At 55.8% G+C, this 15,499-nt stretch overlaps 1 protein-coding gene across 1 annotated transcript; it reads left to right on the top strand.

The window, feature by feature from the left end:
* The first annotated feature begins 1,539 nt into the window (after window positions 1-1,539).
* On the top strand, window positions 1,540-10,075 carry SLC13A2 (solute carrier family 13 member 2). The gene is made up of 11 exons (XM_028486695.1): window positions 1,540-1,685; window positions 2,563-2,699; window positions 2,811-3,025; window positions 3,580-3,760; window positions 3,863-3,985; window positions 5,847-6,065; window positions 6,275-6,363; window positions 6,647-6,768; window positions 7,913-8,074; window positions 8,711-8,848; window positions 9,341-10,075. The coding sequence occupies exons 1-11, from the start codon at window positions 1,587-1,589 to the stop codon at window positions 9,509-9,511; spliced, it is 1,656 nt and encodes a 551-aa protein (XP_028342496.1). The 5' UTR covers window positions 1,540-1,586; the 3' UTR covers window positions 9,512-10,075.
* Window positions 10,076-15,499: the final 5,424 nt, after the last annotated feature.

Below are 15,499 nucleotides of genomic sequence, written 5' to 3'. Positions count from 1 at the left end.
GTGCACACTGCAGGTGAGAAGATGGTTGAAGAAACAGCAGCTTCAGCAGAATCTACCGCCTGCTGGGGGAGGAGGAGGGGTGGGTCTCTGCTCAAGGATCAAGGTGGCCCCACCCCTTGTGCCAATGAGTTCATGTCCAGGGTGAGAAAGGTGGTGGAAGTTTCATGGAAAGAAAGTGAGCCTGGCATCAGACAGACTTGGCTGGGCAGGCTGGGTGCCACCCCCCGCCCCAGGATGCCGCTGATGTAGACTGCTCGGGGAGTGCTCTTAGAAATATGCAATCCTGCACACCTTGCCTGGCTTCCAACCTGGCTCTGCCACTCCCTAGCTCTGTGACCTTGAGCCAGCCACATACCTTCTGGAGGTCATCTGTAACATAAGACCACCACACCCATCCATGGCTGTAACTACAAACATGAAAACACCCACCTCCTAAGAGTTACTCCGTAAACAGCAGCTTCCTTTCCCCAAGACCTTCCTTCAAGCTTCAGCTTACTAAAGGCATGAGGTATAAGGGGTGAGCCCAGCCTGTACCAGGTGGAGAAAGCAAGAGGGGCAGGGCAGTTGAGACAGGTAAGAGAGGAGGAGCCCCCAGCCCATAGTCTCAGCAAGCAGCCTCTTCCTTTGGCAAACAAAGAGTGGGCAGGTGCCCCGAGGAGGCTTGGATGCCAGGCACCCCCTTCCCTGGAGGCTTCCTTCTGGCTAATGATTCCCCCGTCCTCCCTCCCCAGGCCTGCAGAGAGGCTCTGTCAAGGAGGGTGGGCCCCTGACATCTGGGGTTGTCTGACTTCATTCCTGCTCCAGGGCCCCTCCCAGGCCTGAGGTCAGACCTTTCTAGCTTTGGGAGCCTCATGAGGGAGAGGGGGGTCTCTGGTACCCCAAGACTCACAAGACTATGACTCAGGGTTTACTCCACAATTCCCCGCACAACGCGGGGTTAGGGGAGTTATGTGAAACAGTGGTCATGCCAGGATTACTAGGAAGGAGACCCCACTCTTCCTAAAACTTTTCAGTGGTTTATTCATTCAGAAAAGATTTGCTCTGAAACCTCCTGGGTCCTGAGCTCCAAGGATCCAGATCCAAAATTGACTCTGTCTTCATGGAACTCATCTCCTAGCAGAAGGAACAAATACTACTTAAATCGTCATGCAAATATATAAATATATTCTTACAGGCTCTTGACAAAGCAGGGAAGGCCAGGGTGCCAGGCAGGGGTCCACATTTCCCAGGCCCCAGTTTCATCTAGATGAGCCCCCATCTCATGTAAGGATCCTCACCTGAGCCCCCTGCAGTCCCCAGGGGGACTGGATTATACTCCAGTGGCTGGATTATAATGTCTAGGCTCTCCAAGGTTAAAGACAAGGTGGTGAGTGCTTTGCTTTGTTATTTCTATTTTTAAATGGGACCTTGGGCTCAGGAATCAAGGACTGTGAGTTTCACAGGCTCTCCCCGCACTGTTACAAACGGCCTGTCTTCTCTGGGGACAGGAGGTGACGTGACTCTGGGACGCAGCCCTGCCCCCTCCCACAGCTTTGCCGTTCCCCTCCCGCCTGCAGGAAGCCTACTGTGCCTACACCATCATCCTCATGGCGCTCCTCTGGTGCACCGAGGCTCTGCCCCTGGCTGTCACCGCCTTCCTCCCCACCGTCCTGTTCCCCATAATGGGCATAATGAGTGCCTCCGTGGTAAGCCTCCCCACCCACAGGGGGACGTGCTCCCAGGGGCGGAGGGGAGTCCGCCTCCCCACCCACAGGGGGACGTTCTCCCAGGGACGGAGGGGGTCTGCCTCCCCACCCACAGGGGGACGTGCTCCCAGGGACGGAGGGGGCTCTGCCCTAGGACGCTGACGACGGGGGAAGCCTCATCACAGACAGGGCACATGGAAGAGGGGTCCCTGCCTCTGCTTGGCAGGCTGGGGAGCACTGAGGGAGGAGTCAACTAGAAGACCGGGGGTGGGGGGAAGGCATTCTAGAAATGCCAGGTGCATGGTTGGTGTCAAGAGTTAATTCAAAGTGGGAGCAGCTAGGCCTAGATGAGGGAAGGAAAACGGGGCCTTGATAGCCAGCTAAAGAGTCTGTATCCTTCTAGTTCAGTGGCTCTGAAACTTGAGCGTGCATCAGGATCACCTGCAGAACTAGTTAAACACATTGCTGGCTCGACTCCAGAGTTTCTGACTCAGTAGATCTGGAGCAGGGTCTAAGCATTTCATTTCCAGCAAGTTCCAGGTTGTTGATGATGCTGGCCCAGGGACCACACTGAGAACTGCTGTGTTCGTTTCTAGAAAGAGCATTAAATGCTTTATCTCCCAGTCGATGGCTTGCAACAGGAGTGGATTCAGGTTAGATGATCTCTCAGTCATTCCTGAGGGGAGAAAGAATGAGTTTGGCAGGAAGAGAGGAAACTGGTTAATATTAAATGGCAGATGATCCAAAGACCATTTCCATTTGGGTCCAAGAGCCCAGGGGACCAACCTCCGTTTGCGGGAATATGAGGGTCGGCACCCTGTAAGCCCAGAGGTACGGGAGGACCCCTTCCTCCTTCTCAACTGTCCCCACCTGCCAGGTCAGCACCGAGTACCTTAAGGACACCAACATCCTATTCATCGGGGGGATGCTAGTGGCCCTCGCCGTGGAGCACTGGAATCTGCACAAGCGCATTGCCCTCCGCGTGCTCCTCATCATTGGGGTGCGGCCCTCCCTGTGAGTTCCCACAAACCAAGTCTGGAGGACCTGGGGTGGCGGTGTTCTGGGCATCCAGTCCCTGAAGGGATGCTGGAACACCGGTGTGTCTGCCCGTCTGTCCACCGCTAGGCTGATCCTGGGCTTCATGGTGGTTACGGCCTTCTTGTCCATGTGGATCAGCAATACCGCCACCACTGCCATGATGGTGCCTATCGCCCATGCCGTTCTGGAGCAGCTGCACAGGATGCCCATGGGCAAGGATGTTGAGGAGGGCAGGAGCAACTCCGCCTTTGAACTCCAGGAACCAAGTCCCCAGAAGGAAGAGACCAAGCTTGACGAGAAAGGTGACGCCAGGCCCTGCCCCAAACCCTCAGTTCTTGAGGAGGGTCTGAGTCAACGGCCATGAAAGGAGCAGTCATCCTGGCACGTTTAGGGAGAGAAGAGGGAAGCAAGAAGATCAGCGACCAACATGTCCCGGTTTGCCTGGGATTTTCCTGGTTTTGAAATGAAAAGTCCCACAGGCTGGGAATTCCCTCAAGTCCTGGGCAAACCAAGATGCTAGGTCACCCTGGCAAGCTGAGAGCGGAAGCCTGGGGGTGCTGTCAGGGGTCCAGGCTCCACTCTTCCTGTGTGGTCTGGACAGTCTTCTTCCCTCCTCCGTGCCTCAGTTTTCCTCTCTCAAAAGAGGGGTTGAGCCAGGTGGTGTCTGGGGGATCACTCCGGCCTGAGACTCCAGGGAGTGCTGGCCCTTGCAGACCTGGAAGCAGCCTCTGCCCTCCCCCCAGCCTGGGTCTAGGCTGCTCAGTGACAAGGTGCCCCAGAGGCCCTGGAGCCCCCACCATGCTCCCCAGAACTGGCCCCGCGCCCATCCCCAACCTGAGCTCTCCCTTGTTCCCAGACCGCAAGCAGGATGGCCCCGCCCCGCCTGCCCCTTCGGAGTCCAAGGCGCAGCAGAACGAGGAGCAGCTCCGCTTCGCCCGCGGCATGAGTCTGTGTGTGTGCTACTCGGCCAGCATCGGGGGCATCGCCACCCTGACTGGCACCACAACAAACCTGGTGATGCAAGGCCAGGTCAACTCGTGAGTGACTGAGTGGGAGGGGGGTCTGCCTTCTGGCCGGGGGGCAAATGGAGCAGGCTGGTCACCGGGCAGTGTCACACAGCAGCCTGAATCCCTCTTCAGGATCTTCCCCCAAAATGGCAACGTGGTGAACTTCGCCTCCTGGTTTGGCTTTGCCTTCCCCACCATGGTCATATTGCTGCTGCTTTCCTGGGTGTGGCTGCAGTTCCTCTTCTTAGGCTTCAAGTAAGTGGTGGAGTAGGTAAGAGCTGCCCAGGTGCCCGCCCTTACCCTCTAGGAGCTTCCAGTTGGGTACCCAGGTAGCCCTGCGGAAAAGGGCATAGTCACCATCCCGGTGAGAAGGCCTCTCCCTCCCAAGGCCCTTCTGTGCACTTGACCCCCCCCCCCCATTTGAGGGAATTACTGTTTGGAGAGTATTAGCCCATCTATCAGATGAGCAAACTGAGGTTCAAGACATGGTACACAACTAGATGTGTCAGTGCTGGGAATGAAAACCAGATCTCCTGATGCCCAGGCCAGGTCCCATTCCATAACAATCCCCAGTCCTTTGGCAGGCGCTTAAGAAGCACACGCTGTGAGCGTGGTCAGTTACAAAAGTCCTTGTTGTGCTCCTACTGTGTGCCTGGCCCCCTGCTAGGCACAGAGAACAGCAGAAGCATTAGACAGTCCCTGTCCTTGGAGCTCACCAGCTAATGGGTGATGGTAAGGTAGGAGCAGTGACAGAGGGAAGCCCAGGTGCTGTGGGAGCACAGCCCAAGATAGTGAAGATTCTAGAAGTCCCCTGGCAGAGATGATGCCTGAACTGAATCTTGTAGAGTTAGAAGTCAGCCAGGTAGAGAACGAGGTAAAGTCATTCCGGCAGCAGGAAGAGCTTGCACAAAGGTACAGAGGCAAGAAAGAGCATGCTGGGTTTGGGGGAACTCTAGTTCTGTGTGGCTGAAACACAAAGAGGAAAAAAGAGTATCAGCATATGAAGCTGGAGAAGTAGTCAGGGGAAGATTATGGGGAATCTCACGTGCCACATAAAAGAGTATGGACCTTGTGCCTGAGGCCAAGAGTAGTAAAGAGGTTCTATTCCTACTTCCAGCCCTTGATTACTAGTAGTCACTAGAGCTCTGAGTTGAAAATCATGTGCGACCCTGCTGGAGCTCAGTTGGAATCAAGTCTGGGATTGATTAGTGATGTCTGCTATAGTACAGGCTAAGAGTGGCGGTATGACTGTTATTGTGGTATAAGTTGTTATTTGTCCATCCTGCCCAGGCAGTGCGGAGCCATTGAGAGTTTTTAAGCATTGTTGCTGTAACATTGCTTGGGCAGGTGCAAGGAGGCTGGATTGAGGTTGGGGATGGTACAAAGCAAAGTGTTAGTCAAAGAGACCAGCACAGTGCTAAGCAACATAAAGGATTCAAAGATGTGTGAAGCACGGTTTTTCCCTTGAGGAACTCACAAGTCCAGCAGGGGAGTTGAGATTTGCCCAAGTGAAAAGTTAAAAGTCAAAGTGAGTTAAGCACATGGAAGTGGGCTTCAGACTCCTGTGCCTCAGAGGACAGTGTGGGTGGGGCCCAGGCTGGCAGAGGAGTCCCAGAAGCAGTAAGGGAGGGAAGGAAGGATTTCCTGAAAGGCTATGGGAGGCGGGGAGTGATGAGTCAGGGCCAGAAGGAGGCCCGGGGTCTAGGCCTCTAGGGCCTCCTCACTCTGGGCGAAGGAGGGCTCAGCACAAGAGAATTCCTGGGAGGACAGAGGGGTCAATGGGACACATGGAGCAGGGACAAGCACAGGGAAACCCAATCCCCCATCCTCAGCCTCCCCTCTGCTAAATAAGAGCCATGACACCCCAGAGTCTTCTGCTCTTCTTCCAGAACCTTGGGAACCTTTACAACTCATGGGAGTTCCCTGGCAGTCCAATGGTTGGGACTCCGCACTTTCACTGCTGTGGCCCTTGGTTCACTCCCTGGCCTGGGAACTAAGATCCCGCAAGCCGCGTGCCACGGTCAAAGCAACAACAACAAAACCACAGGCACTCACGGCCCCTTGCTCCCCTGCCTGGTGTGGTGCCCTCACGAGCTGTCCCCACCCCTACCTGCAGCTTCCGGAAGAACTGTGGCTTGGGGGACCAGATGAGGGAGCAAGAGAAAGCAGCCTTCGAAGTCATCCGGAGAGAGCACAAACTGCTGGGCCCCATGACCTTTGCAGAAAAGGCTGTCACCATCCTCTTTGTCTTATTGGTGGTGCTCTGGTTCTCTCGGGAGCCAGGCTTTTTCACCGGCTGGGGTAACCTGGCTTTTTCCGATGAGAATGGGAAAAGGTGAGCGGGGAGGAGAAATACTTCCAGGAGGAGGGAAGGGAGCAGGGCGCCCGACGCAGAACAGGAGGTAACGCTGGGTTGAGGTGGGGGGGAACTTGCCAGGAGGGGTTGGCACATCTGTGGGAGGGGCTCCTCTCCAGCCCCCCATCCATCCTGTGACCCTGAGCAGCCCTGAGCCGCTAAGCCTGCCCTCCCTGCCCCGCCCGCAGCATGCCATCCGATGGGACAGTAGCCATCTTAATCGCTGTAATTTTGTTCATCGTGCCCTCCAAGATCCCAGGGCTGACTCAGGAACCAGGTAAGCACCTGGCCTGGGGCAGGGAAGGGCCTCTGGGCACACCCCGCCTTCTGGCATGCGCTGTCCCTTAGACCACACTCGGCAGGAGTGGACCAAGCCCAGAGAAGCTGGGGTGATTTGCCAAGGGCACAGGGACTCAGGGACAAAGTCGTGATGTTGCAGGACTGAGGGTCCCTCTCTTACATGCATTAAGCTCTGATAGGGACCCGTACAGAGGGGGGAAGGGAAGGGAAGGAAAACCTGTTGGCTCTTGGTGACCCATCCTCTTCTGCTTGGGGAGTAGGAAAACCAGGGAAGCTGAAGGCCCCTCCTGCACTCCTCAACTGGAAAATAGTTAAAGAGAAGATGCCTTGGAATATCGTGTTCCTTCTGGGCGGTGGCTTTGCCCTGGCCAAGGGCAGTGAGGTGACAGACCCCACCCCCTGCCCAACCCACTTGAGGGAGACCCTGTGACAGGGAAAGAGGGGCCCTGCTTCTCTCCCACACAGGGGAGCCATGACCCCCCCCACTTAGGAGCCCCCTGATGGGCAGAGCCTTTGCAGCAGCTGGAGAAACAGGTTAGAGCCCTAAGAGAGGGGGAGGAAACACAAGCCATAGGGACCTCTCCCTAGTCGGGTTCTCAAAGCCAAAGAGAAGGCGGGCTTCTCTGGTGAGCAGGGACTGTACTCAGTGATCACCCAGTCCATCCCCTCACCACCTGCCAGACGGAGAATGCCAAAGCTTTAGCACCGGGGAGTAGTTGGCTGGCATTGGGTTGACGCAGTTTGCTGGCTGAGGCCACCAGGGGGCACCATGATCATACCCAGCCAGGCTCTGGGGACCGGGTCATCGTTCCCCATAGCCTCTATCCAAGACAGAAATCCCTGAACCTGCACCCCCAGGCCTCGGTGTTCTGGCTAAGCTCATTCACTGCATGGACAGGAGCTTTCCTGGGTCGGGGATTGGTTAGTTCATCCATCAAGCGCTCACTGACTGTGCCAAGTGCTGTGCTGGGTGCTAAGTGGGCAACATTGTATATAATAAAGTCCCAGCTCCCTGGGGCTCACAGTCTGGCATTATAGGTGTGGGCAAGGCAAGACCTTGGAGCTCTTCTGACCCTGTGAACTGTCCCCGTCCTCCCGTTGGCCTCTTCCCAGCCTCTACCAGGGCCCTTCCCCTTCTCCCTCCTTGCTGGGAGCAAGGTCCCCTCTGTCCCCACCTGCTAGGCTGGAGGGGGCAGGCAGAGGGCTAAGGCTGGCCAGGAACCTCCTGAAGAGAGGTCAGGAGAGCAGGAGTAAATGGGGTCAAAGGTCTTCACACTCACCAAGCCCCAGGTTTCCCAAGAAAGTCCCTTCGCTTCCCATCTGACCCTTCTGCCCAACTGTCCTTCAAGAGCAGTAGAGGGGGCCCCTAGGTTTCAGCTGCGTCTCATCTTCCCTCCCAAGCTGCCCTTGTCTCTGAAGATTCTAGAGAGGCGCTGGCAAGAGCAGGACCCTCCCAGAGCCTCATCAGGGCACTCGGGGGCCCCAGGCAGCCCAGCCTCCCACACACCACCCTCCTCTGCCTACAGGAATCAGGCCTGTCAAAGTGGCTGGGGGACAAGCTGACCCCGCTGGAGAGTGTGCCGCCTCCCGCCATCGCCTTCATCCTCTGCCTCCTGATCGCCACCTTCACTGAGTGCGCCAGCAACGTGGCCACCACCACAATCTTCCTGCCCATCTTGGCTTCCATGGTGAGCTGGCCCTGCAGACACACCTCCTCCAGGCAGCCCTTCTGTCCACACTGCCTGCCAGGGCCCTGCCTGAAGGTCAGAATGATCAGTCTGCACCTCCTCTCGTTTCTGGGAAAAGACCCCTGAGCTTCCACCCTTCCCCAGGCTCTCCAGTAACTTTGGGGCCCGGGGCCCTCTGCCCCCTGACTCACTCCATCCCTGATGACATCACCCCTGGAGTATCGTGGTAGGGCTCACTGGTGGCCTCGCCCACCTCCCTGGGCCAGCTCCTGCTCTTGTCATTCCTGAGGTGACAGCATGAAATTGCTCCCCGGAGCGTCCCCAGCCCCTTCTCCAGGAGCATTCCCGCAGTCTTTGATGACACCCACAAGCCCCTTAGAGATCCGTTTTATGGGTCCCTCCCCTTCCCATGCCCCACAGGGCAGGGCTGCACACTTATCCCCTCCAGAGAGGTCAAGGGGCCCTTTCCAGGTCACCAGGTGCCTTCCTGCAGAAGTGGTAGGTTCGTGGCCAGAGCGTATATTGGGGTGGGGATGGGGGGTGTCCCTCAGAGGGGGAAGCAGGAGAATGGCGGCCACGCCTTCCCCTCTGGGACGGGGACTGAGATCAGCTCTGCCCCACTGTCTCCCCCGCCAGTCTCAGGCCATCTGCATCCACCCTCTCTACGTCATGCTCCCCTGCACGCTTTCCAGCTCCCTGGCCTTCATGCTGCCTGTGGCCACCCCGCCCAACGCCATCGCCTTCTCATTCGGAGGCCTCAAAGTGACAGACATGGTGAGTGGCAGGGGTCTCCAACGCCTCAGCACTCCCTGCTCTGTCTTTCCATCTTGGTGGACCACAAAGTAGCTTAAAGCCGCTGAGATTCTCAGAGTTTAGAGTGGACCCTGTTGGGGTGGGTGGCAGCGGGGGGGGCTGGAACATGATCCGCAGTTGGAGTATCCTCAGGCCCTGCCAGCCCGAGGCCACTGAGAGGGAGAGGAGGGGTGAGGAATTTAGGGAAGGCAGCAAGATGCCAGGCACCCGAACCCAGGGATATGGACTCAGAGAGAATGACTCAGGGCTCCGGAAGCTCCCCTTTCCCCTGTTAGCCCTGGGATTGAAGCCAGTGGTAGGGGCATCACCTAGTGCTGCAGGTTAGACCCAAGGGAGGACTTCCCAGGGAGCGTTTTGCTGGTGAGAGAGCTCCTGAGCGCCTATGAACACCCGAGGGGCGGGTACTGGCCCAGCTCGACACCCACTCATTCGGACCGGCTCTCCTCGCCCCAGGCCCAGGCAGGGTTCATGCTCAACGTCATCGGGGTCCTGGTCATCACGCTGGCCATCAACACCTGGAGCATCCCCATGTTCAACCTGCACAGCTTCCCCTCCTGGGCCCAGTCCAACACCACGGGCTTCTGTGGGGTCAGCCAGGCAAACATCACAACATCTAGCCCCTAGACCACGGTATCACCTGGCCCAAGCCAGGAAGACCCACCTCGTTCCTGTTCCTCTGAGCTGGGAGGGGAAACCCCGGCTCCAAGCCAAACGTTGAGAGAAAGGCACATGTATACCTAACCTCATGTGTGTCTTCGAGGAAGATGTATGTGAGCTCAGTCCTACGTGTCTGAGGAAAGTGTGTGTACGTGTATGTACGTGTGTGGTGTGTGTGTGTGTGTGTGTGTAAAGGCGGTGTGTCACGTGAGGATGTTCTGCAAGGGGGGGTTTGTGTGTGTGATGATCCTAGGTGGTGTATGTTTGACAGTGTACACTTGTGAGGTCACAGACACGACAGCGTGCTCTGTCTGGCACTCCAGGTCTTTTGTCTCCCCAGCTTGGTGGGGGACCAGACCCTTTTGTCCTCTATTTATTGAAACTCAGGGTTGGAGCTGCCTGGGCAGCAAAGCCTACCAGCAGTTGCCATTGCTACAGTCTCTGGGACCGGCCCAACATACTGAGCTCTCCCCAGCCTCTCAGGTCTGGGGGGAGGTTCAAATATCAGCCCCATTAAAGCCTTTCAGTAGAGTCTGTGGTGGTTTTTCACGGCACTTTCCAGGGCTGCTCCCCAACATGGTTCAGGGCCCAGGTTGGGAAGTACGCTGGGAGGGGACCTGGCATCTGTCCTGTATGGCGGCCCCCTTGGCACCCCTCCCACCCAAGGCAGAAGGTAATGGCCAGGGAGCTCTGCCAAGGCCTGTCGGAGTGGACGCAGACACCCAGGAAAGCAGCAGTGACACCACCCGGCCGGCTGATTGGGAGCTTCCTCTCCCTGCATGTCTTTGAGAAAACCAGCCTCCCCGTTCCCACATCCCTCCCTGGGCATTTACATAAAACCCTCTTCCCCTGCCAACTCCTCACAGACCCCTCCACCAGCTGGAAAAACCAGTCCCACCAGACCAGGGCAGGCAGGCTGACCCATGCTAGATGCCCAGAAAGAGGGACCCTCACCCAAAATGGCAACCTGCAACAAGAAGGATACAGGTGAGACTCACAGGAACAGGTTCAAAACTATGGCCTTCAGAGTCCAGGACCAGACTGCACTCCGGATCATTCTGCCTCCCAACCTCCCCTCCCCTACTCCTCTGCCTCTCCGCCTTCATGAATTCCAGAGTTTCCATTTATCTGGCAAGGTAGGGTGGGGGTGGGGGAGGATGTCACCACATCCATCATCCATCCTGGGAGCTCAACACCCCTTCCTGGCTGGAAGTTCATCTACATGGAAGTTTCCAAGAGTTCCCTTCTGCTGCAGTGGGAGAATAAAGAGAGATCTTTACCATCACTCTCATGCCCAGCAAAACAGGGAAATGAAGTGTGAAGAAAGAAACCCAGAAAGGATTTAATTCTGGATTTCCCCTCTGGGCCGGGCCCGCACTCAGTACTCCCAGAGCTGGGGGTTTGAGGGTTGGGGGGAGGGGGCTGCTGCATGGGGGAGCACATGGCTGTCCCCAGGGCACAGGAGATCCTGACAGGACATGCCAGACATACAGCAGAATGAGGAGTGTCAGGAAAGGGGCCCTGCCCCCATCCCAGACCCCCAGGCTGGCATTCTTCACTCATGAAGCACAGTCATAAATCGCGGCTCCCACCCAGACCCACACTCGGACCCCCCCCAAGGCCCCAGGAGACAGCCCCCTCCATTGGGAGTGGGCCAGGCCCAGAGTGGTGGGACTCCACCAGTGGCTTACCCGCAGTGGGTTCCTAAGGAGTAGCCCCAGCCACATCTGCAAGGAGGACCCTCTGCTGCTACTTTCTTCGGGACCCTGGTTTGGTACCCACAGTCCAGCCCTGGCTAGGGAAGAGATAGGTGTGCTTCTAGGTGTGCTTCCGAGGGGACACATGGCCCTCCACTGTTCTCAGCTCCCCTCTGGACCTCTCCACTTCCCCTTCAGTTCGGCTCAGAGAGGGCCAGATGTGGACTGAGATCACACAGCAGCCCCAGGGGATGAGGACTGGGCTGGCCCTGCCTTCCTTCTCAGGCGAGGAGGTGGATGAAAACTGGCCTAAGGGTGGAGGGGTCGGCTATGGTGGGTGCCCTTGCAGGGCTCGGGGCAGGCTTCCCCCAGGTGCTTAGAATCCATTCTCCTCAGCAGGCGGGAGGGCATACGGGAAGCAGGCGGCACCTGTTGTCCTAATCACTGTCATTAGCTGGGCAATAAAGAAACAACGGACTGAGCCTTTGAAGAAAGGGCCGTCAACCCAGGTCAGGTGTGTGCAGGCGGCCTAGCAACTCAGCCCCTCCTGGACACACACACTCTGGGCTGCAGGTGGATGGGGCTTTGTGGGGATGGGGGTCTATGCCCTCCCTGCCTGGCCACTCACACCCCTTCCCCCCATGGCTTCCAGGAAGGTAGCAAGGGGTTTTGAGTGTCTCCTACGAGCTGAACTTGCGCAGTGCTGGGACTCAAAACCTTCTATATAGTAGTGAGCTCCCCGTTGCTAGAGATCAATGAGGCCGGAACAACTTGAGGACAGTCTGCCTGATGCGGCTGTGGCCCTAGTTCCTAGCACGGGGCCTGGTACGGTGACTGTTGTATGAATGAATGAATATATCAGAAGGATGGGGGGCTTCTTGCTCCTGGAGGGAAGTCTGCCCTCAAAGCCCTTTTCCAGACTGCTGTATGTGAAGTGCTATGTGACCTTGAGCCAATGTCTCCTTTTAGGCTCATCAGATAGGCCCAGTTTTCCCCTGCCCCTGTCCCCTAGGGCCCTGGGAATGTCCCTGTTTCCCTCCCACCTCTTCCTGCTGGCCAGCCCCAGCCCCAGCCCCAGAGAACCGTAGCAGCCAGAAGGCCCAGCAAAGAGCTATCAAGACAAGTTTTTTAAGCAGAAACCTGGCATGTGGGCTTGTTAGGGGGATGCAGAACGTGGGAGTAGGGATATTGATCAGCCTCTCTGGGTTCACCTTGACTTGGGCTTTAGGTCAAGGGAAGCTCTGTGGGTTAGGATCCTCAACCCCAGAGTAGGCCCCCTGGGGGCTCAGGCCATGACTCCCCTGTCTCCCCAAAGTCTCAGAGGGGAGGCTGCTTCATGAAATGGGAGGGGTGAGCTGTGCAGGCAGGTGGGCAGTGCAGCCAGGGGTGCAGGGTGAGGGATGGGGTAGGACCGGGATGGGTGAGGTTTTGGTGGCTGCCAGCCTGGAGAGGGTGCCCCCTGCAGCCTCCACCCAGTCTGGGCCCCATTAGTCACGATTAGCAGAGCCAAGAGGTTTTACTAGGGGTCTTAAAAGGGTGAGCCTCAACCTCAGGGAAAGGAAGGGGGAGAGGAGGGGATGCAGTTGGGGACAGATGGAGCAGCCTGATGGGGAAGATTGTGACAGAGATTCAAAAGAGCTGCTCTTAAAGGTGGGGAGACCCACAGACACCTACACACAGAACCACTGATTCCTGGGTCACACAGAGGACAACGCAGAGACATGCACAGACACCTGCGTACATAGTTACACACTCACAGGTACTCATAGCCCTTCAGACACCAGAGTCATTCATGGACACACACACACATACACGGTCACAGATATTTGTACAAACACTCACTCAGACACTCACATAAACACGGATGCCCATGCACACAGTGTCAGACCTGAGTGTTCCCAGAAGTACAGAGAAGCTCACACACACTGAGACACAGATTCTGGCACAGACACGTCCAGCATCACATTATAGCTCCACAGACGTAATGCCCAGCCATGGAGGCACATGTGAGCATGGTAACAGAAATGTAAATACTTGCACAGTCACACACACACACACACACACACACACACACACACACACACACACACACAGGCATTGCTCCTCCCCATCTCCACAGCCCTCACATAAACACGGATGCCCATGCACACAGTGTCAGACCTGAGTGTTCCCAGAAGTACAGAGAAGCTCACACACACTGAGACACAGATTCTGGCACAGACACGTCCAGCATCACATTATAGCTCCACAGACGTAATGCCCAGCCATGGAGGCACATGTGAGCATGGTAACAGAAATGTAAATACTTGCACAGTCTCACACACACACACACACACACACACACACACACACACACACACACAGGCATTGCTCCTCCCCATCTCCACAGCCATGCCTCCTGCAGCAGGAAGGATTAAGGTGAGACAGGAGAAGCCTGCCCTCCCCACCCAGCAGGACTCCAGCTACAACCCTCACCACTGGTCCCCCCTACCAAGCTCTCAGCTTGGAAACCCCCTGGATTTCCCAGAGGGTCAGCCACCCAGAACCGACCCAGCGCCCTTGTCACACACCTTCCACGGCCCTGGCCAGCGCTCTTCTGATCATCTACAGCCAAGGAGCTGCCTGCTCTCCTCCAGGAAGCCCGTCCTGACTAACTCCAGACCTCTCCAGCCCTTCCTTGACCTGGGGTCCTCGGGCCTCAGGGCCTCCTGACAGCCATGCTTGGGCCCTGTCCCTCTGCAGATGTTCTTAGGGTCTTCCACGCCAATGGAGTGAGACTTGGAAGGCCTGGGAAGTGGCAGGCTCAGTCTTGGGAACTCACTTTTGGAAGACAAGTTCAGCTCACATGAACACAAGTAGACAGGGAATTCCCTGGCTGTCCAGTGGTTAGGACTCTGCGCTTCCACTGCCATGGGCCCGGGTTTGATCTCTGGTCAGGGAACTAAGATCCCACATGCCGTGCAGTGTGGCCAAAAATAAATCAATGAATAAATTTTTTTTAATTAAAAAAGAAGCTCACATTCTCTTAAAACATACATACATACACACACACACACACACACACACACACACACACACACACACACACACACACACACACACACACTAGTAGACAGAAGATAGCCAGTCCTGACATGGGGTGCTAGGAGGGAGCCCCCCACTTCCATCATACTGGGACTCCCAAGAGTGGAAACATACTCTTCCTTCTCCCTGGGGACACCAGGCTGACTCATGGAAGACAGTGGCCAGAGAGATTTCCCTCCCTAGTCGGGGCTGCTACTGGCTCAGAGCAGCCCAGCCCTAGGCAGAGCTCAGCAACAGACAGTGAACCGGTTCTGACCTCCAGTCTCCAGAGAGACAAATCTTCCCCTGGTTCCAGTCTGTTTAAACACCGAGCTACAGCCCGTCCAGGCCAGAGCCCAGCTCAGCTACACTGGCAGGTCCTGAAATTAGGGTGCTGGAGTGTGTGGGACCAAACCTCCAGATGGAAGCAGCTTCCAAGGGGAGCAGAGCCGACCTTGCAATAGCTACAATTGAGGGTAGACACCAGGACAGACTTTCTGGGTCTGGGAGAGAACTCTGAGGGGCTGGAGAGGATGAGAAAAGGAGAGGATGATCCTGTCTGGAGGCCGAGAATGAGAAGAATGACCTCACAAATCCTCTTCCAGTCTCAATTTCCCAAGGCTCCTGCTTCTACTCCCAAACGGCATGCAATGAGGAAGTAGTACTTCCCAAAGGAAAGAGGGAGTCAGAGCCCGCACCCATTCCTGGGGCAGAGGTGGGATCCTGTCTTAGGAGGGAAAGAAGTTCATCTCAGCCATCAGAGTCTCACTGTAGGAAGGTGAAAACCACAGTCTCTCCTGCCAAACCATCAGAGTCTCCCTGGGACCCTTTGCCCCTAAATTCATTTGCCTTTCCTTGATTTTTAATGAAGTTGAAAACTTTTCCTTTCTTTATTGGCCATTTGTATTTTATCTGTGAATTGCTTATTCACGTACTTTGTCCATTTTTCTGTGAGACTGTTTTTCTTCTTATTTAGTTAGAGGAGCTCTTTATATATTATGAATATTAACCGTTTGTCTGTTACATATGTTGCAAAACTTTCTTTCAGGCTGTTTTTTGTCTTTCAACTTCGTTTATGGTACATTTTGCCCTAATGAAATATTTAGTTATTTACGTAATCAACAAACATTTCTTTATGTTTTCTGCACTTGATGTCATGCTTTAAAAATGAATTCTCCATTCCATAATTATAAAA

Source organism: Physeter macrocephalus, unplaced genomic scaffold (assembly GCF_002837175.3).
Source record: "Physeter macrocephalus isolate SW-GA unplaced genomic scaffold, ASM283717v5 random_1681, whole genome shotgun sequence".
Classification (NCBI taxonomy): Eukaryota; Metazoa; Chordata; class Mammalia; order Artiodactyla; family Physeteridae; genus Physeter; species Physeter macrocephalus.
The sequence above is the reverse complement of the archived record's forward strand: the minus strand, read 5'-3'. Positions and strand labels throughout refer to the sequence as shown.

Excerpts from the sequence above, each read along its gene's own strand:
- SLC13A2 (XM_028486695.1), top strand. The coding sequence starts at position 1,587 with ATGGCGCTCCTCTGGTGCACCGAGGCTCTGCCCCTGGCTGTCACCGCC. Across the intron at positions 3,761-3,862 it reads ATGCAAGGCCAGGTCAACTC|GATCTTCCCCCAAAATGGCA; the intron begins GTGAGTGACTGA and ends ATCCCTCTTCAG. Across the intron at positions 6,769-7,912 it reads CCCTGGCCAAGGGCAGTGAG|GAATCAGGCCTGTCAAAGTG; the intron begins GTGACAGACCCC and ends CTCTGCCTACAG.